Raw genomic sequence first — 21084 nt, 5'->3', positions numbered from 1 at the left:
CCTCCCTCTCCCTCTCTCTCCCTCTCCCTCCCCCCCCCCCCTCTCTCTCTCTCTCTCTCTCCCCTCTCCCTCACAGATCCTGTACCAGGCAGTGCATTACCAGATAGACGCAGACCCCTGCTCAGGTTGGTGATGGGCAGGGCAGCACGACTGGAGCGTCCGATGCTGTCTCCTCTCAGGTGGGTCATCTTAAAGTTACCGACGGGTAAAACAGATCCCCCTTTCATAATGAGCACTAGATAATGTCAAATGTGTATGATAATAATCATTATTATCGTTCAACAGCCCTCATGGACTTGTATTGTTCTCCCCCCTGTGTGTGTGGTGTGTGTATGAGAGTGTGTGTGTGTGTGCGTTCGGGTATTTGATTAATTTTTGGGCCTTTTTGTTGTGCTGTGCTGTTGAAAGCTTGGTGTGGTGGGGCCTAAAAATAGAGTTTAATTAGTTTTTGTTTTAATTAATAACTGCTTATAAATGTACTGACTGGAAGCTCTTTTCTGTACGAATCATAATGCTGCCAGTCTTCGCCTCTCGAAGACACGTTCCGCATACCGCTTATTTTTTTCCCTCCGACCGCCGCCTCTGAAGTTCTTTGAAATCGACGGAGACGTCGAAACGCGCGCGGAATGTTTCGCGCTCCGATCGATTCCGCGTTAAGGCTCCCTGTAAAAGTTAACCGCCCCTAACGACCTCCGGTAACATAACGCGTCGTCAACGACCCGCCGCTTCCCCGCTTCCGCGTTCCTGTCGGGCGACTGCGAGGAGAAGAACGAGGAATAACAAGCCTGCGTAAAAAAAAAAGGCCGTGATCAAGCCGGTCCAGCCTGGGCCGCCGACGAGGAGGTCCTGGAGCGCGTTGTCTCCCTGCTGACCGCTCACGGGGGCCTGTTTGACACACGATGGGGGCCCCGTGAGTGAAGGAAGGTAGGCGGGCGGCTCCACAGCCCATGGTGTGTGTCCCTGATTGGTGAACAATGCTCTCTTTTTTCTTTTTTTTTTTTGATATTTTTTAGGCCTTTTTCAGCTTTATTGGACAGTATATAGTATAGAGAGACAGGAAGAATGGGAGCAAGAGAGGAGAGGGGAAGGGCGGCCTGTAGCGTAGTGGTTAAGGTAAAGGACTGGGACACGCAAGGTCAGGGGTTCTAATCCTGGTGTAGCCACAATAAGATCCGCACAGCTGCTGGGCCCTTGAGCAAGGCCCTTAACCCTGCATTGCTCCAGGGGAGGATTGTCTCCTGCTGAGTCTAATCAACTGTACGTCGCTCTGGATAAGAGCGTCTGCCAAATGCCAAGTAATGTAATGGAAGACATGCGACAAATGTCGGACGGGTCGGATTCGAACCACTGACGTCGCGGCTCGTAATGAGCATACGGTCAGTGCTCTACAGGCTGCGCCACCGAGACACCCGTGAACAATGCTCCCTAACCTCGCCAAACCCCCGTCGACGGCCAGCGACCGGCAGCTTCATTTGGGAGCGGGTGTTCGTATCTCCAGTACGTGACAGTTTAGCTTATTTTCAATGCCAATACGGGCAGTACGCCAGGCTGGACTCTGTGGACTCTGTGCACCCCCAGGCTAGTAAAGCGTTTCCTTTTTATTTATTTACAGTTGCCGTATTTATTTATTTCATTACTTTACATTCTTTTTTTTTGGTTAACCAAACAATGTCTTTAATTACTCTTATCCTTCCCCTGTTCTGTAGCCAGAGCAACTGAGGTCAAGCGTGCTTCTCACGATATAAAAGCTATGCCCCGAAGTAGCAATTTCTTTTCTATAGTGTTTTCCAGTCCACTCATAACCGTTGTTTAAATTGATAATCTTTTTTAAATGTATAAATAATTATAATTTCAGGATAACATAAAAGTTTTATGAGGATATTAAGTTTTTAAATGGATAATGTTAATATTTTATGGTTCATAAATATGCTTATTGGCTAAAGAGCCCAATTGTATTATTTATAGAATCTAATTCCATATAAACTAGCCTAAAGATGCCAGGAGCGCGTTTAACATTTCATGCACGGAACTGTTTGGCATCTACTTACTGCTTTGTGTGTTTTCCAAATAGATTGTTTTAAAGTGAATGAAGTATTGATGACCGCTTAAGAAACGAACACACGCGCGTTCTGCGGACAGCTTCGTCCGTTACAGGAAATGACGTTGCCACGTAAGTTCGGCATTGGGGCGGATGAGCGAGCGATAGATAGGGAGGCCTGGACTGGAAGGCCTGGGATCTATTTCCACACCTGCTTCTTGAGAGCCCTCAGAAAGGGAGAGAAAACCCTTTCCCGTTTGTGTGATTACACGGTTATATATTACCGTTATATATAGCGGGGTGACATTTGCTCGTGTGGTAAGAGCAGTCGGACGGTTGCCGGTTCGATCCCGCCCTGGGTGTGTCCAAGTGTCCCAGAGCAAGACACCTAACCCCCAATTGCTCCTGACGAGCTGGTTGGTGCCTTCCATGGCAGCCAATCGCCCTTGGTGAGTGAGTGTGTGTGTGTGTGTGTGTGTTGGTGAATGTGAAGCATGCGTTGGATAAAGGCATGTGCTCTGCGCTCTGCGGGTGACCCCCTCCCGTGTGACCGGCTGACCGCTTGCCTGTCCTCCGCAGGCCGAGGCTAACGCTAACGCCGCTAGCGGCGGGCCGCTCGACGGACCTGCTGAAGAGGACCACCGCTAAGACCATGGCGGTCATTTCTAACACCACCACCACCACCAAGGCTGTCCTGCATGCTGTCAGCGACTCGCAGTGGTGGAAAGCCTCGCTTAACTACCTCCGCCCTCTACATGTGAGAGTCCCATTACACACTGTTTACACACTGGTTACACACGGTTTACTCACTGTTTACACACTGGTTACACACTGTTTACTCACTGATTACTCACTGTTTACACACTGTTTACACACTGGTTACACACTGGTTACACACTGACTTACACACTGGTTACACACTGATTTACACACTGGTTACACACACTGATTTACACACTGGTTACACACTGGTTACACATTGATTTACACAGTGTTTACACACTGATCACCCACTGATTATACACTGATCACACACTGATCACACACTAATTATAGACTGATTATACACTGATTACACACTGGTTACACACTGATTACACACTGGTTACACACTGATTATATACTGATTACACACTGGTTACACACTGGTTACATACTGATTTACACACTGATTTACTCACAGATTTACACACTGATTACACACTGATTAAACACGGATTTACACACTGATTACACACTGATTACCCTGCTGTACATCAGACCTCGCTCAGATGTGTATTTGTTTTGGATTCAAATACTTCAACTGACTGGATGTTGCAGTTATGATTTTCTACACTTTCTGAGCTTGTCTAGTGTATTCAAGCATTACTTTTCTTTTCATTACATTACAGTCATTTGGAAGACACTCTTATACACAGTGACGTACAGTAAAGTGCCAGGGCGCAGACAACCCTAGAGGGAAGTATGGTTCTAGAGTGAGCACATAGATAAAGATTTGAACCCGTGTAGATTAATCCGATAAACTGACCAAGGAGTAGCAATAACACAATTTTGGCAACTAGAACACTGAGAGCAGTTAGATGCTCTCAAAAACTGCAAACTCTGCCTTCTGGTCCTATTTGCAGGCTCAACTGAATCAGACAAGACCAGTAGAGCACAGAAAATTATTTGAATCCAAAACAAGTTTGTAATTGACCCAGGTTTTCTGTACATATGCAATTTAGGTAGAATTTTCTGTCTTTTGTCTTTTGATATCATGTTGTCCTTTGTAGCTGCCCTCATGGAAATTGAGTGTGCTGCATACAAAATATGTAAAAATTCACATATTTACTATATATTGCAGCATGTGCATTTTACATAAGTGTAGATTTGTGTCATTCATTTTCATGGAGAAAATTATAGTGTAGCGATTCTGTTTGGTACAGTATGGATCTGAGGCGAAAGTACACGCGTGTGACATATTTCGAAGCGCATGAAACGCCTTGGATGCCGGCTAATGAGAAATGGTTTCCGCGGCGCCACGAGCTTATCAAAGATCAGAATTCCTCTGATGGCGGCGTTTCATCTTTAGACGGTTGGACTTGACGGCGTGGAGCGATCACAAAACGTGTACATTAGCCTTCCAGCTGCGAGTGAGCGTGGCAGCCGCACTCGACCGGCCGCGCCCCAGGTGCACGCACTTCGAGAGCGGGCTACGGGAACAGAGAGTCCTGCCGATGCATCTTATTCTCTGACTGGGTTTGAGGCCTACTGCTACAACAGAACATTACGGCCACGCTACACCATACAAACACCGCGTATGAACGCTGGGTCCGGTTCACTGGAGTAGAAAGTCTCGTCCTGTCAGATGTTCAATATCGTTTATTTTGTTGCTGTTTATTAATTTATTTGGGGGGGGGGGGGTTTTTTGGCTTTGCTAATCTCGCGAACGGCGGAGAATTCCCGCTTGGCGAGCACAGCTTCGTCTGAGAGCTGGGTCCCAAAAGCTCGCCGAACAAGCAATTAAGAATTAATGCTTCGCATTTTTAATTGACTTGTTTGTTGAATATTTCACCGCGCATTGTTGCAGGAAATTGATTGCGGCCCAGGACGTCATCCAGGCTGGCGGAGGGAGAGGCCCGTGGAACCCGGGCGATTGAGACCAGACGGCTGTGCGGATTCATTAATATTTCATTTAACTTTATCTCTCCTTAGGGCCAGGGGCCTGGTTCTGCTCTGAGGGGGCCGTCTGGGGGGACCGGGGCTCTGGAACAGCAAGGCTGTAACCCGTTCTACCAAGCCCTGTTTGATAATCCCTATATTGATGAAGTAAGTAGTGAGCATTATTAATAATTTACTACCCGGGGTCTCTTTTAAGATGCCTTCCCTCTCCACCATTTCACATGGCGTGCCTCTGTAATATTTATGCGATTCCACTCCCATCAAAGAGCAGACCGTATGTATGGTTATATTTATATTTCATATATTTTACATATTTTATTGTTTGAGCTAACCTTTATATTTTAATGCGCTTGTTTGGTTTTTCATTACAGACACTTTTTTGAAATTATTTTACGCAGGCGATGGGGAAACTCGCTCCGCCTTGAATTCGTTAATGAAAGTGGCGATTAACGATTATCTCCGGATGTGTGCACCCAGAGAAAGGCCCTTTTGAAAGTGAAATTGATTCCCCCCCCAAATCAAATCAAAATGTATTTGTGTCCTTCAAAAAAAAACAAAAAAAAACATTTATCCGAATATACTGGAAGCCTAATCCCCCGCAGCCGAAAAGACAATTTCCCAAGGTTTAGCCCGCAGTGAACAAAAGCAAACACACGTTTGATTTTTCAAAAATTGGATGCGTTTCACATAAATGACGAGTGTAATTGGGGCCAGAATATGTTCTCGGTCGTAATTCTGCCGCAATCCTATTGGCCGAAGGATTGTGCCTTTAGCGCTGTTGCGGGCGGTGCTTCGGGTTGACTTTGTAGCCGTTTGAGAGTGGCGCTTTCGTGAGGGACTTCTCCGAGCCGCACAAAGGCGGTTTAAGGAGCTCAGCGGGTTCTCTCTGTTCCTCTCGCTGCCAGCGCCGAAGCACTTATTGTTTCGAGGCCTTTAAAGTGACACTCTCGGTGTGGGAACTGACGGCTGTAGACTGCGTGGTGGTCACAGTCTACCTTCTTACAGGAAATGTGCCGCTAATCCCTGTTGGCACGGATTTCACATCTATTTCAGGGCTTGGAGGGTTTATCGTTTGTCTTTTCTGTCTTTTAATGCATCAGTTTTCTTAATAATAATCAGTTATACAATGACCCCCAGGGAATGGTTTAACTGACCACAGAATGAGCATTTTGCAATGGCCATCTCAGTCTCCAGACTTGAACTGTACTGGGTAGTCCATAAGCACAGACCAAAGGATTCTGAAAGAACCCCCCACCTGATCTAATAAAACGCTGTAGAACATGACTCTGTATTTTTTTCAAAAGACGAGAGGGCAAGTACCGAAAACCGGGGGGCCAATATTGTTGACGCCTATCTTTTTGTAAAATAAAGTTATTACTCATTAAAAAAAAAATTGTTTGGCTGAACAATGTTCTCCCGTTGAATGGGTTTTGGAAAGAGTCTGGTGAACAGGAAATGAAATTTTAATAGTAGGGTGCCTGTGTGATTAGGCATTAGATGTTTCATACATCTTTCATTCGCAGTTTGAAAAAGAAGCGTGTTCACTGTGCAGAGGCAGCTTAATTGAGTTCATTCAGGCCCTCACTATTTAATATGTTTTTGAAAACCCGTAATTTGCATTAATTGCTGTAATTACAGTTGGTCATAGAAATCTAACAGTCCGAGGCTTCGCTGTTGTTTTCGAAAAGCCTATCGGTCATGATACCCATTGAAAATAAAACTCTGTGAACACATGGGGATTAAGTGTGTGCCCCATGTGCCTACCTGTCTTAATCGGATTACACCTGTTCCAGAACGAGGAAATATACACCTCCTACGACCACATTCCTCTGGAAAACTTCGCCGAAGTTTTACTGCGGACCGGCAAGCTCGCCGAAACCAAAAGTGAAGGCCAAACCCTGTTTCCGACCACAGAAGGTAAATGCCCGTTTCCTTACATCGCTTCATAGAGCTATATAACTCCTTTATAAGCACTATATGACTCCTTTATAAGCACTACATAGCGCATTTATAAGCTCTACATAAACATTCATATGCACGTAAGGTAATGTCACTTGCTGCATCATTGTTGACATAGTACACCATATACCTATTTTTTGACTTAAGCGTGGTGCTTATAAATGTGTTATGTGGTGTTTATAAAGGAGTTATATCGCTATATGCTTGTGTAGGACTTTCAGATAATGTGTTGCCGAACCTGGTTTAGTGCCGCGTGGTGTTTTATTCAAGCGCTTGGCCCTGTTTGGGTTGACTTGTTAAATCAACAGCTCGGGGGCGCAACTGTGCTCGTGAAACAAAAGAGGGATCCGTCTGAAAGGGTCTACTAAAAAAACTGCCAAAAAAAGATTTCAAAAAGGCGATTCCTTCTCTAGTGGAGCCGACACTTCCCCGGACTCCCTCTCCTCCGACGCCGGCGCCGTTATTGTTTGTTTATGGCTTTATTAAGCGCACATAACGAGCGTGTATTAACGAGTGTGTTAAGCGAACGTAACGAGTGCACGTGGCGGTTACGACGGTCCAGATGGGCTCTTTAGCGGAGTCCGCTCGAAGCACGCGGCGAGAGAGGAGCCTTTCGCGAGAGAAACAAAAACAAAACAGGTTAGCGCTAACCCTTTGAATCAAACCTGGGCTGCAACAGTATTTGTTATGGGCTGAAATGCTTTTCTGCGTTTGACTAAGCTTGCCTGGTGTATTGGAACAGATGAAGTGATCCCAGAAGTGTAAACCCTACACATCTGCGCCTCCCCTAGCCGGCTCAAATGCACCAGGCAAGATCAGTAGAGCACAGAAAAGTAAATCCAACACAAATACTATTACAACCCAGGTCTGCTTCCAATAATATGGTTGTGTCCTATTTTTTCCTCAACATTCTCAGTCAGTGTTCTAGAACTCCAGTGCTCACAGTCACCATTAGTGATTGTGACGTCAGCATTAGAATGTTCAGTTGCAGAACATTCTGATCTCAGGGTTGTGATCTCACACCTTAGAGGGTTATAGGAGATGGCTCCTTGCCACGATCAACAGCACTGAAGTGGGATATATGTGCCGATTGGCAAGGCAGAATGAGAAAAGCCTTTCGTATGCTATGCTAATGCGCTCCATTGGGAAATTTGCCCGCTTAACACGGTCATCTGCAGAGTGTGCTTTACGACCGGCTACTGAGCTTTGTTCAGCCGGCATTAGTCCCTGTTATTTTGGGCAAGCGTGACTCAGACCCTGTTAAAAGCGGTCGAACAGTTCGATGCGGTAAGTGAAGTTTATTCCAGAAGGAATCTGTGCAGACAAAATTCCGATTTGTGCCTTGTGGCTCAGCAGACATGGCACGGTGGTGTGGTCCTCCTGCAAACAGGATTTCTCCACACACACACACACACACACGCTCACACACACACACACACATACACACACACACACATGCACACACACACGCTCACACACGCTCACACGGACATACACACATACACACACACACACGCTCACACACACACGCACACGCTCACACACGCAAACACGCATGCATACACAGACACACACGCACGGACACACATGCACACACACACATGCACACAGACATGCACGCACACACATGCACATGCACACACACACACAGGCACACACACTTACACGCACACACACAAGGACACACATGCACACAGGCACGCACACACATATACATACACACGCATGCACACACACACACACACAGGCACACACACGAATGTGCACACAAACACATTCACACACGCACACACCCACACTCACACACACACGCACACACTCACACTCACACACACACGCACGCACACACTCACACGCTCACACGCACGCACGCACACACACACACACACACCCACACTCACACTCACACACACACACACACACACACGCACACACTCACACCCACACTCACACACACTCGCACACGCACACACCCACACTCACACACACACACACACACCCACACTCACACACACACGCACGCACTCACACACTCACACGCACGCACACACACACACACACGCACACACTCGCACGCACACACACACACACACACACACACCAGCCAATCGATGCATCATCGGCGGGAGTGTCTGCTCCAGACTGCTGCCTGTTGCTTGGGTGCGCTCTGAGGTGCATTTTAAAGGTGCTCCAGCCCCACTGCAGATCTGTGCGTGCAGTGAGCCATGACATCAGCGTATGTATGGAGAGAGATTAGTCCCTATAGTGTTCACAAATGCCTGTAACGTGATCCACGCATAAGAGTCATGTGTTTTATATGTCCACACTCAAATATCTCTCAACTTGTGTCTTCTGATTTGTACAAATGCATACATATTTGTGTCTCAAGAGCAAAAATCAGTATCAAGATTCCCTTTATATCTTTTGCAATAACCCAGCGTCAAATGTAAAATTGGTTTGTAGAATCTGCACTTGAGGATCAAATGACACGTGTTCATTCAGTGACGTGAGTTTCCTTTTTTAATTCTTTTTATTTTGAGACTTTTATTTCGCAGTTACCTGGTAACCTGAGACATTTGTGTGCGGATATATAAAACACATTTGCGAATCGTCTCTTATTTATGGATCATGTTACGCGCGTTTGTGAATAATATTGAGGCTGTTCTCCCTCCATATAGGTATGGATGTGTATGAATTAACGCATGCGAGATCTGAAATGACATCTGATGTATTGGACGGTGTATTGAAATGGCACGCCGGTGATTTGAATAGCAGTCATGTAATATCTTCCGGCTCCTGCCGTGTGCCAGATACCCCAGCGGGATCGCTCCTGACAGACGTGCTGTGCTCCTGGACGCGCACCTAACGAAATACGTCTCAAATAAATAATGTTTTTCATTTGAATTTCCATACGGCAGATATGCGTTTGACATCGACTTTATTAAGTAAAGGTGCGATAGTATATTCATATGTATATCTTCGCCGTGGAATCCGTTACATTACAATACATAGCATTACTTTCATTTTGCAGGCGCTCTTATCTACAGTACAGTAACTTACAGTGTAGGAGAGACATAAGTTTATTCTCAACTGATTAATTAATTAGCACTGGCTAACACCATTGCTAACACTATTCACATGTGTATATGATTACATCACTGAAGTGCTAATGCAGTAAGCAACACAGATAATTATTGACGCATACAGGTTACATCTGTGACAGTCCCTAGAAAATATAAATATGGAGAGTTCAGGAATGTGCACCAAAGTTGGCGAGATTGTTGACCTTCTGCTTGGACATCAACTACGAAGGCATGGAGGACACATGAAAAAATAAGTTATTATTCATAACTGGAGGCTCGTGGTTTAGATTGAGTGGGTATAGCACATTTTTATGCCATTCTGAATAATGTTTACAATACCCTGAAAATAGTCTAATTGCATGTTTTAGTTAATATAATTACAATCCTGTTACATAATGGAATGTAATTATGGCATCCCTGAGAAAAACGCAGACGTTTAAATGGTAGATCAACACTCTCATCACAGTGAAATGTTTCAATGTTTAATCAACTTTATATACTGTTTATAGATATACATGTGTGCAGTACTGCATCTATATGTATATATAGATTCGGATGAGCTCAAGTTTGCGATGAAAAAGCGCTGAACCTTTTGCTGTGCTTATTTCTCAGATTAAAAGATAGTCCCGTTCATTGTGTCCATCTGTTTTGTGACCGTTCCTTTGACTCTCGCTTATGCAGGGCCGACAGAGATTGTCGCTTCATTATTGATAGTGCTGTGCTGACGCCTGTAACGGCTGTATATTTTTATTGCCCGTGGTAGGACTCTCCTTCCCTCAGTAATGCCTGGAAGGCAGCAGATTCAGCTCAGCCAAACACATATTATATGTACATACTACTTAACAGCTTTGATTTGATGCATTTTTATGAAATATATCTGTATGTGGCCTACCGTATGTTACTGAGATAGCGTGTTCGCTAAACCCATCGCGATTAGTTTTCTAGTTCTACAAGCTGCTGCCTTCCGGGCTTCACTGAGGGGAGGAAAGTTCCTTGGGCATTTTTACTCTGCAACTTTGGATAGCGTTTACTTCCTGTCAACAGACTTGGGATCATCCTCTTTATTCCGGTTTCCCATTTATGTTCTTTCCGACGTAAAGTTTCGCTATATCAGTCATCGTGCGTTTTCCATTCGGCTAATTATGTTTTCCTGTGCGCCGAAATGCAGCTACAATACGCTCTCATTTGCAATTGCAATGATCTCAAGGGCTTTTTCACTTGTCAGAAGAGAATCCTCCCCTATCTTTGTCTCGTCCGTGTTGTGACTCGAGACATTTTGACACCATAGAGGCTCTTTTCCATTTCAATATTTAAACGGTGAACTTAACTTGCCTAAGCAACGATTTGTTGGCTGGTTACCGGAAAGATAATAAAGGGAAACGACTTTGCGCCTCTCCACAGGTGCTCCAGTTAACAGCTGAGAAATTTGAATAGACAGAACACTACGAAGATACAAAGCAGGTTTGTGATATTTATACAGGGCTAATTTATTTTGGAGATGGTATTTCCTCGCGAACAATCCATCTTTGTGATGAATAAACAGGGGGTAAAGACTTGCGTCCGGAAGAGTGGGATCATATTGATGAATTAATGTATACTCGTGCGTCCCTGGCAATAGTAAATAATGCGGTGGATAGTAGCCAGTCAAAATATCACGGCAGCTCGGCAAGATGGATCGTTTTAACCAAGAAATCAATGGGGACCCTCAGGTCTGAATGCAAATGCCGACTGAGAGAAAAAAAATGAGCGGGATTTTATTTCATGTGGTTCCCGTTGCCTGTCATTCAACTAAATAGCATTCTTTTAAAGTCACCTTCATCCAAGAGAGAGTGTTAAAAGAACGCTGAAACAAAGGACTTTGCCGTCTCTTATAAAACCCACTCACAAAACTCACTGGCGAAACTGATGAAGCTTAGCCTACAAGTAGTCCCTCTGACAATTAGGCTAATAATTAATTTAACGGATTGTAAATGCTTACTGTTGCTGCTCTGCGCCAGTCTCCTGAACGTTTGCTGTCAACACGTTTTGTTTCCGTAATTATTTTTTAATTCATGTGTAAAGCAATCAGAGAAACCACTCATTGATTCCCAGAGGTGGGAAATCCAGGTTCAGAAAGTAAAAGTCCACCCCTGTATTTTGTTCCAATCACCTGGATTTGCTAATTAGCACAAATCTTCAGCCGGCAGGAAGACCTAATTTGTGAAATCAGCTAGCTGAGTTCATGGGGGGAAGAAACACGTGACACAGACTGTAGGCCCATCCACACCAAGAACGATAACTACATGTTCGTTATCTAAATATATCGTTTTAAATAGTGGATGTCCACACAACTATAACGACAACCGCAGTGATGAACGATATCGTTGGGCTCACTTTCAGAGTGAGGTTTTTCCAGCTGCATGAATATTAAAACACTGGCATTTAAATTCCAACCGAATTTACAGGGCGTCACGTGCAAAATGGTGGATGACATAGCTAGATACTATCTACAGAACGTTATCGTTCAGTAGTTTGAATGCTCACATCGTTATGGTTATAATTATCGTTACGGATATACTGCAGTTCTTGGTATGAATGGGCCTTATACTTTCTGACCCCTAGACTTCCTACCTCTCTGGATCTCAGTCAGAAGTCCATGTTCCAGTTTCCCAGGCTCCTGTGTCCTGATTGAACAGCATTACCTCGGCAGGAACCTGCTGCCTTGTTTATTTTTGATCTGGCGATATAACGAGCGCTCATTAAACGGTAATAATTCAGTTATTATAATTTACTGAGCGTTTGTTGTGCTGAGGGCCCTATTATCTGATCAACCGAGAGGCATCTGTCCACAAGCAGCTCCATAAACCCTCATCTCTCCATAGAGGTGGCCTTCAGTGTAGAACTGAGCTGTCACAGTATCCTAAGGCATGGTGTGTGTGTGTAATGTGTGTGTACACGTGTGACAGTCACACACCGCAGTGCAGTTAATACTGAACTGTGACAGTATCCTAAGGCAGGGTGTGTGTGTGTGTGTGTGTCTGTAGTGTAATGTGTGTGTGTCTGTGTGTGTAGTGTAATGCAATGTGTGTGTGTGTGTGTGATGTAATGTAATGTGTGTATATGTATGTGTGTGTCTGTAGTGTAATACGTGTACGCGTGTGGAGAGTCACACAGCAGCCCTGTAAGGGTATTGTGAGAGAGAGAGAGAGAGAGCTGAGAGAGGGAGAGCTGAGAGAGAGAGAGAGAGAGAGAGAGCTGAGAGAGAGAGAGAGAGCTGAGAGAGAGCAGCTGAGAGAGAGAGAGCTGAGAGAGAGAGAGAGAGCAGCTGAGAGAGAGAGAGAGAGAGAGAGAGCTGAGAGAGAGAGAGAGCAGCTGAGAGAGAGAGAGCAGCTGAGAGAGAGAGAGAGAGAGCAGCTGAGAGAGAGAAAGAGAGAGAGCAGCTGATGCGGTTCTCGCGTGCGGTGCAGGAGGACACTGGACCGCAGGCGGTCGCGGTGCGACGGAGCGACAGAGCGGTTATTAGGGCTGAGGGCTGTGACCACTCCGCTGGGGCAGCTGCAAAAGCTGCAGTCTCAGCCCCCCCCCCCCCCCCCCCTCACAGGAGCTCCCAGACATTTCAGCCCCATTCCCCCAACACCGCTCCAGGGAAGAAGAGAGAGAGGAGAAGAGAGGGAGAGAGAGGAGAGAGGGAGAGAGAGAGCGAGAGAGAGAGGAGAGAGAAGAGAGAGAGCGAGCTGGGGACAATGCACTCTCAGAAATAAAGGTACGAAAAGTGCCTGAAACAATACAAGTGCTTGTCGATGGGGAGGTACCCTATAGGTACATAAAATTGCGCCCCTAGCCAGCAATATATAATTAATTTGGACCTTTTTTTGCTTGGAAAGCGTACTCATTTGTACTCAAAGAGAACATTTGTCCTGTACTTTCAGGGTACACTTTTTAGGAAATTTGAACCTTTGAGCAAATATGCATCTTCACTGTCGGTTATTTCTGAGAGTGCACTCACTCACTGTGCGCCACTGTTCATCCTGAGGAGAGGAGAGGAGAGGAGTTATTTTGAACCCTGCTTGCCCATTGCCCGACCCACCTGTAAGGGTAATTTTCTTCATTGATTCTTAATAGACAATGTGTGTTAACATAAAGACAATCACATGATTACAAATAACCTTTTAGTCACAATCCTTATTACTATTATACCACTTTCTGAATTAAGTGCTTACTATGAGTCTTTCTCTGTCTCTCTCCCAGCAGACAGACAGCCTTTGACCTTAATGTCTCTGCTTCTCAGCTAGCACATTCTGGTCTTACAGCAAGGTCAACGAGGGGTATTCATAAATGTTTGTGGCCAGCTTCATGTCTTTTTGTTTTGGTAAAGCCCCCCCCTTCTGGAAAAGTGTGTATACGAGTCTTACTGTGTTTGATTCAAATCAGAAAGCCGGTAAGCTTTCTCACTTTCTGTCATTTCTTTGCAAATAAATACGAAAGTTAATTCAAGTATAGCTGTCGTTGTTTTTACTGGGATCTGTTTCATCAGACAATGCTCACCTGTGAAATGTTAAAAAGGGAATTTTTTCCCTACCCCTACCCCTACTCCTACCCCTACTCCGCTCACTGGCTTTTCCCAGTGCATCGTGGGAGCTGCATACACTGTAAGCTCAGATAACTTGAATTTACTTTAAAAATTTAAGTCAAGCGATTGCCTTAAAAAAAAAAAATGAAGTAATGTGCTAGTTCAGAAAACTGATTCGTTTGAGTGAAGTGCCAAGAGGATTGGAATTCACATTTTAAGTTAGCAGTACACTTAAACCAAGTTATATTATTAACTTCAGGTTTGAATAAACCAAAACTGAAGACCTCCTTTCTGGTTTTTGTTATTTTATTATGATTTTATTTTAAACCAGCCCCCGCCCTGGACTGAGGACACTCAAGGAGAGTAGGAGTACTTACTCGCTTGGCTAAGCTTCGATTAAACCTCCGGGAGAGTATCCTGCATGCTTGTACTTACGGGTTTTTCCCCATCCCCACTACTTTGAAATATGAAATATGCCTGAATGCCTTTTTTTGTGGATCCCATCGTGTATTTTTAGCGCGACAGTGTAAAGGTTAGAGTTGATAAACGTGCCATTGGTCTGTGACTGCACCCCCGCTCCCCCCCCTCCCCCTCCCCCCCCCTCGGCTGGAGGGAGTGATAATGGAGGGAAAGTAGAAATGGAAGAAGCCCATGTCATAAATTCATAAGTGCAAAGGCCATTTGTAAATGCCTCCGTGTGTGTTTTCTCTCGTTCCCTCTCCCTCCAGTCTCTGTCCCCTCTTAACCATTTGAGTGCTTTTGTTTATCACAGTCGATGTTTTATAACTAACGAAGGCGATGCTGGGTACTCAGTTTTAGCCGTTAGCTGTTGCGGCCTACCTTGCTTAATGTGGCTTGCTTAATATAATCGACTCAGCACCTGTCTCTGGGAAAAGAAGATGTGCTGTAAATGAGCGCAGATCATTGTTTTCCTGTGCATTGTGGGTAATGTGCAGGCTGTTTAGCCCTGTTACTTCCTTGAGTGTCACTCCCTGCAACCGCTAAGCTAATTTAAGCTAAGTGATGCAATTTTGTCCATTAGCCAAGTATTAAAAAGCAGTCGATTTCTGAGAATTTGTTCTAGAAAAGTGCTTTGGCGTTGTCATTATGTTGCGCAGTCGTGCCTGTTTATTGTTAAATAATGTCCTATCAGTGCAGGTGGGATTAAAGTGACCTTTGTCTTGCGCGTTTAGCCAAATGAAGCGGAATTTTTGTTTTGGTAAATGTTAAGTGCTCGCAGATCTGCTCATTGCGGACGGTCACATTATAGCGGTTCTTTAATGAACCTGTTCTGTGGCTTTTAATAGCGTTTGACTAGTCCATCAGGCTGCCATTAGTGACAAAAACAACAGCAGTGAGTCAGTGGTGTTAAATACGGAAGGAGGGCTTGCGATTCTGGGTTATTTTTTTGTTTTTTCCTTGTTTATCTTCTATGATTTATTTGATAGATTTCACAATGTCACACATTAAAGTGTAGACGGAACGTCCGATATAGACACGAAACAAATTCCTCTTGTGAAGAAGAAAGAGCATTTGGATTAGCGAACGGCGAATCTGTCGTGTAGGGATGTCATCGCAGAGGCTGTGTTAACGAGTCGTGTTAACAATGTTGTCTTGTCATCTTTTTTTCATCGCCGTCTTCCGCTTTGAAAATCAGATCAGAACTGCTGTATAGGGAGTGAAATCGAACGGGCGACAGACGACGGTTAATCTGGATGAGAAAGATAGGAAATGCAGATAGAAATGCGGGTGGCGTGTTATTTGTTTGTTACATTCTCAGAAATAAAGGTACGAAAAGAGAGCCTACAACAGTAGAAATGATTGTCGTCGGGTAGTACCCTATAGGTACATAAACTTGTACCCCTAGCCAGCAAGATATGATTAATGTATCCTTTTTGGGTTGGTAAACATACTCATTTGTACCCAAAGAGAAAATGTTGGTTCTTTTTTAGGATACCTTTGGGAAATGTGATCCTTGTAGCTTCCCTGTCACTTTATTTCTGAGAGTGTGGAAGTTTTTGTTTAGTTTTGGGGTTTTTTAAAGCAGGCAGGCTCTGGAAATTCCTGCGGGAGGGGCGGGGGGTCCCCTGCTGAGTTCTCCGAGCAGCTGCGTCGCGCGTTAGCGTCAGATTAATGAACTTCCTCCCGTGTCCGCAGGGAACAGGAAGTGAGAGGTGACGCGTCCCGCAGGTGTCTCGGGTTAGAAATGAACATCTTTTGAGCAGCGTCTGGCGCAGGGCTCGTCTGTTCCTCACTGCCAAACGCAGCGGCTCAGCCCACGCCCTGTCTCTCTCTCTGTCTCTATCTCCATCTCTCTCCTCCATTCTCCCTCTCTCTGTCTCTCTTTCTGTCTGTCTCTAGCTCACTCCTCCATTCTCTCCCTCTGCTTCTTGTTCTCTCTCTCTGTCTGTCTTTATATCTCATTCCTCCATTCTCTCTCTGCTTCTCTTGTTCTCTCTTTCTGTCTCTTTCTGTCTGTCTCTATCTCCTCAGCATCTCTATCTCATTCCTCCATTCTCTCTCTCACTCTGCTTGTTCTCTCTCTCTTTCTGTGTCTCTTTCTCTCCTTTCCTGTCTCTCAAATTCACATTCAGAATGCTTCATTGGCATGAAATACCTTGGTAAATATTGGAGGAGCATACACGGAAATGTGGGAACTCAGAACATGAGTGTTAACAAGAATGTGGTGATGACAACGCCTAGGCTATATCCGAGTGAAAATAATACAGAAAAAAAGCGAATGAATGAATCAATTGATGAATAAAAATGCTGTCTCTGTCTCTTTGTCTCGTGCACTCTCGCTTTCTCTCTGTCTGTCTCTATCAGACATACGCACACACACACACACACACACACACTCACTCTCACTGTCAGGCCCCTTCAGGCTCCTTCACCTCGATTGGAATAATTTCATCGCAGCTTCTCAAATTATTAACGCGGAGGAAACTTTTCATTGCTTTGGCAGAGGCGCACCTGGATTCTGTCGCTGCTTATTACATGAAAAAACGAAACAATTTTACCTCGGATTAAAACAAAATTGTTTGTCGAGTTTTGTTTGGAGGACTGCCTTATCTCTGCATGCCCCTCTGTCCGTTCAGGAGTCTGGTTTATCTTTGCGTATTCTGACTGGAGTTTTGTGCATTTTACACAATCTTGCAGACGCTCTTATCCAGAGCGACGTACAGTGAAATGCCAATCATAACCAGGGAGCAGACGACCCCAGAGGGAAGTACGGTTCCAAGTGCTAGAGTGAGCACATAGATAAAAACCTCAGTTGCCAATCCCACAGTTTTTCACCAGAGTATTTGGTAGTCTGTACGTTTTTAAAAAAATATGTTGATTCGAAAATGACGCGTCTAAATTGTCTGTTGAAGGTTTGTTTCAGCCTGCCTGTTGAACCTGAGGGGGCAGGTTTGAGTGGGGGACACTAGCTCCCAGGGGCATTGTTGCCATAGCAGCAGATTGGGAGACTGTGAGATTAGGTCTCCTGTGAGTTCTGGTGTCCTGGTGCATGCTGGGAAGGCTGTGTAGGTGCCAAAAAAAAAAAGGGTTTTTTTTTCCTTTTTTTTTTTTTTTTTTACATATTATTTGCATGTCTTGCATTTAATACATTTTACATGTGAGGCATGTTGATAATTAGTTCTAGTCTAGCTGTTAAAAGTGTGCACTATTTACAGTACATTGCGTCAGGCTATTTGCAGTGGACTGAATATTGAGCAATTAGTGCATGTCTCATTAAGAAAGGACGCACGGTTTAATAAGAAAAAAGAGAGCGTGACTTCAGTTAAGTTCAGCTTGCTGCTTGTTATAAGACGGCGAAAACCGTGCCAGTGGAACGTGGATGTTGGTCTGTTTGTTTCTGTAACATGGATAAATAAACCATTTCTTTTTTCCCCCTTACAAGAAGTCAGGGTATGTCTTTTTTTTTTCTTGAACAAGGGACAGGTGTGAGTTCCTCCTTATCATGGGCATTGAAATCTACACCCATGTACCAATCCTCTTCCTCTTCCATCAATCAAAGCCCGCTATAAACGCGGGCCTAATGTGAGTCTATTAATCAGCCGCCTCCGCAGGAATTTAGCGAGTCGTGTCAGTGGAAAATGTGCACCTGATTGAGGGGAAGTGGTTTCTTTTTGTTGGTCTGTTTAAGTCCTCTCAGCGTGTGGACCGCGGCGAGCTTCAAATCCTTCCTTTCCTTATGACAGCCATTATTTCAGCCGGGGAGTCGATTGTTCTCGCTGACGGGAACGGTCTCTTAAAAAACCGGGCGGCGAGGCGGGTGGTAAAGGCCCCCGATGACTGACGTCAATTCAGGCTCCCCGGCCGTCTCTGAAGTGACGTTTGTACGCTTTTAAAGTGGCCATTATTCCCTCAGTAGCCTCCCGCCGGTCCGTTGTTCTACGGGGGGGGGGGACCCGCGCGAGAGAAACCCGCCTTAACGCCTGACAGGTATCGCACCCCGGCGCAGCCCTGTCTGGAGATAATAACTGAAATATTAATTTCCTTCTTCTTCTCTCCGCAGTCCTCATCCAGCTGGCCGCGGACGCTCTTCCTAAGGATATGACGTTGGCCTTGGCCTACTTGCTGGCGTTGCCTCAGGTGGGTTCCGCTGTTATATTTGGAAAGGGGGAGGGGGGGGGGGGGGGGCGTTCCCGTCGTGAGTTATCCCGCTCGACGGGCTGAGGTCTCCCAGCTTAGGGACGATTCCGGATGCGGTTTCCGGAAGGTTCCTGTGAAAGAGTCGTCTGAATGTCGGAAGGTCCCCTCGTTTGTTTTGTTTGGGGTTGTTTTCGCCGTTTCTTTTGTTTATTAAGCGGTTCCACTTCATTTAGGTCAGCTTTAATTGGGTCAGTACATTGTGCACTCCATCATTGCTGGAAGGTACCTGTTCGTTAAGCTAAATGCTCCGGCTGCACTGAACCCATTGCTTTTACTACAAATGCTACTAATAATACTTATACTACTACTACTACTAATACTACTATGACTAATACTATTACTAATAATACTACTACAACTGGGTGGCACGGATGGTGCAGTGGGTAGCACTGCTGCCTCACAGCAAGGAGGTCCTGGGTTCGAATCCCGGTCGGCCAGGGCCTCTCTGTGTGGAGTTTGCCTGTTCTCCCCGTGTTTGCGTGGGTTTCCTCCCACAGTCCAAAGACATGCAGGTTAGGCTGATTGGAGAGTCTAAATTGCCCGTAGGTACGAGTGTGTGAGTGAATGGTGTGTGTGCCCTGCGATGGACTTGCGACCTGTCCAGGGTGTATTCCTGCCTTTTGCCCAATGTATGCTGGGATAGGCTCCAGCCCCCCTGCTACCCTGTTCAGGATAAGCGGGTTAAGATAATGGATGGATGGACAACTAACACTGTCTTAGTACTAATACTACTATTACTAATAATACTACTACTCCTACTACTACTCATAATAATACTAATGCTACTAATAGTAGTATTAGTAGTGAGGATCCCAACCAGCAGTCCCTGCAGATATATGTACGTTTCTATGAAACGTTGATAGGCGGGTTGATAGGCTTGCACATCTGGTAAACTGGGCCATTCATGTCAAGTGTGTGGGTGTTTCCGATCTTTAGACTATCCTTAGATGATCAATAAGCACACGCAATGTTAACGTATAAAATGAACGTACGAGTAGCATCAGCTCCGGTCTCCCCAGTCTCCATAACCGAGATGCATCGCAGCCCACATTGAGAACACTTCGACATCGGCTCCTCTAAAATGTCACACGGTCTTAAGCCAGATGAATTATGAGCAATAATCTGCTCTAAATGCAGTCTGGGAAGGCCTTGATTGATTTGGCACCGACAGACCCAACTTAATTTCGTCTTTATTACATTGTTGCACCGCAGTGTCTACGCGCGAACACACGCGCGCCACAAACGCCCGCCGCAGGAATACAAATGCTCCTCCGCCCCACTCGCTTGCGCGCTCGATCACATTTCTGATTACCGCTCGGAATAAACTAAAAGCGCTGAGTGCACTCCCCTCGACCGCTCATCGATTTTATAAATCAGCGCTGCATTGAAGCCCGGGTGCGTGTTTACAAATTGGAATGCTTGTAATATCGGCGTTATGAGTCTGAAATGAGAGATTTTCATTTTTTGGGTACGTGGGGGAAGACTGTTGGGAGTGCTGTGTTTGCCCTTGCCAGGCTATGCGGAATGAATCCTGATCACTTTCACTCTTTTATCAAAAGAGCACGCCGGCCAAGACACCGATATCGATTTTTTGTTTCACTTGTAATGTCGACTTAAAATGTTTTCACAAGAGAAATGTCTGAAATTGTAACGCCCAGACGAACTGTAGTCATGAGGTGAAAAGTAATGGATAGTTGAGGTATCTTTCCCCCAAAAAAATAGGTAAGCGGGGCACTACCCTGGAGTCCAGTCTCCTAGACCTCAGAGCTGTTCTGCCTCGATTACTAAACCAAAGAGCGGCCAAACGGTCGTGAACCGTAAGCGTTAGCTTGCCACAAAGCTTAGCACATGTAAGCACTCGCTTGGCACATATAACCACTAGCTTAGCACATTATATACACTAGCTTAGAACAAGCATTTGTTTAGCGCATTATAAGCATTAGCTTAGTACATGTAAGCATTAGCTTGGCTCATTATAAGCATTAGCTTAGTACATGTAAGCATTAGCTTGGCTCATTATAAGCATTAGCTTAGTACAGGTAAGCATTAGCTTGGCTCATTATAAGCATTAGCTTAGTACATGTAAGCATTAGCTTGGCTCATTATAAGCATTAGCTTAGCACATGTAAGCATTA

General features: G+C 45.1%; 1 protein-coding gene across 1 annotated transcript in view; it reads left to right on the top strand.

The window, feature by feature from the left end:
* The window catches only part of nbas (NBAS subunit of NRZ tethering complex), a 194115-nt gene that overhangs the window by 82291 nt on the left and 90740 nt on the right, over positions 1-21084 (top strand). The window contains exons 36-40 of the mRNA XM_061241597.1: positions 77-179; positions 2618-2795; positions 4733-4846; positions 6493-6616; positions 18813-18889. Of these exons, the coding sequence (XP_061097581.1) occupies positions 77-179; positions 2618-2795; positions 4733-4846; positions 6493-6616; positions 18813-18889 (596 nt within the window). The remainder of the gene's footprint in view (positions 1-76; positions 180-2617; positions 2796-4732; positions 4847-6492; positions 6617-18812; positions 18890-21084) is intronic.

Source organism: Conger conger, chromosome 5 (genome assembly GCF_963514075.1).
Source record: "Conger conger chromosome 5, fConCon1.1, whole genome shotgun sequence".
NCBI lineage: Eukaryota > Metazoa > Chordata > Actinopteri > Anguilliformes > Congridae > Conger > Conger conger.
This window is presented reverse-complemented; position numbering and strand designations above follow the sequence as displayed.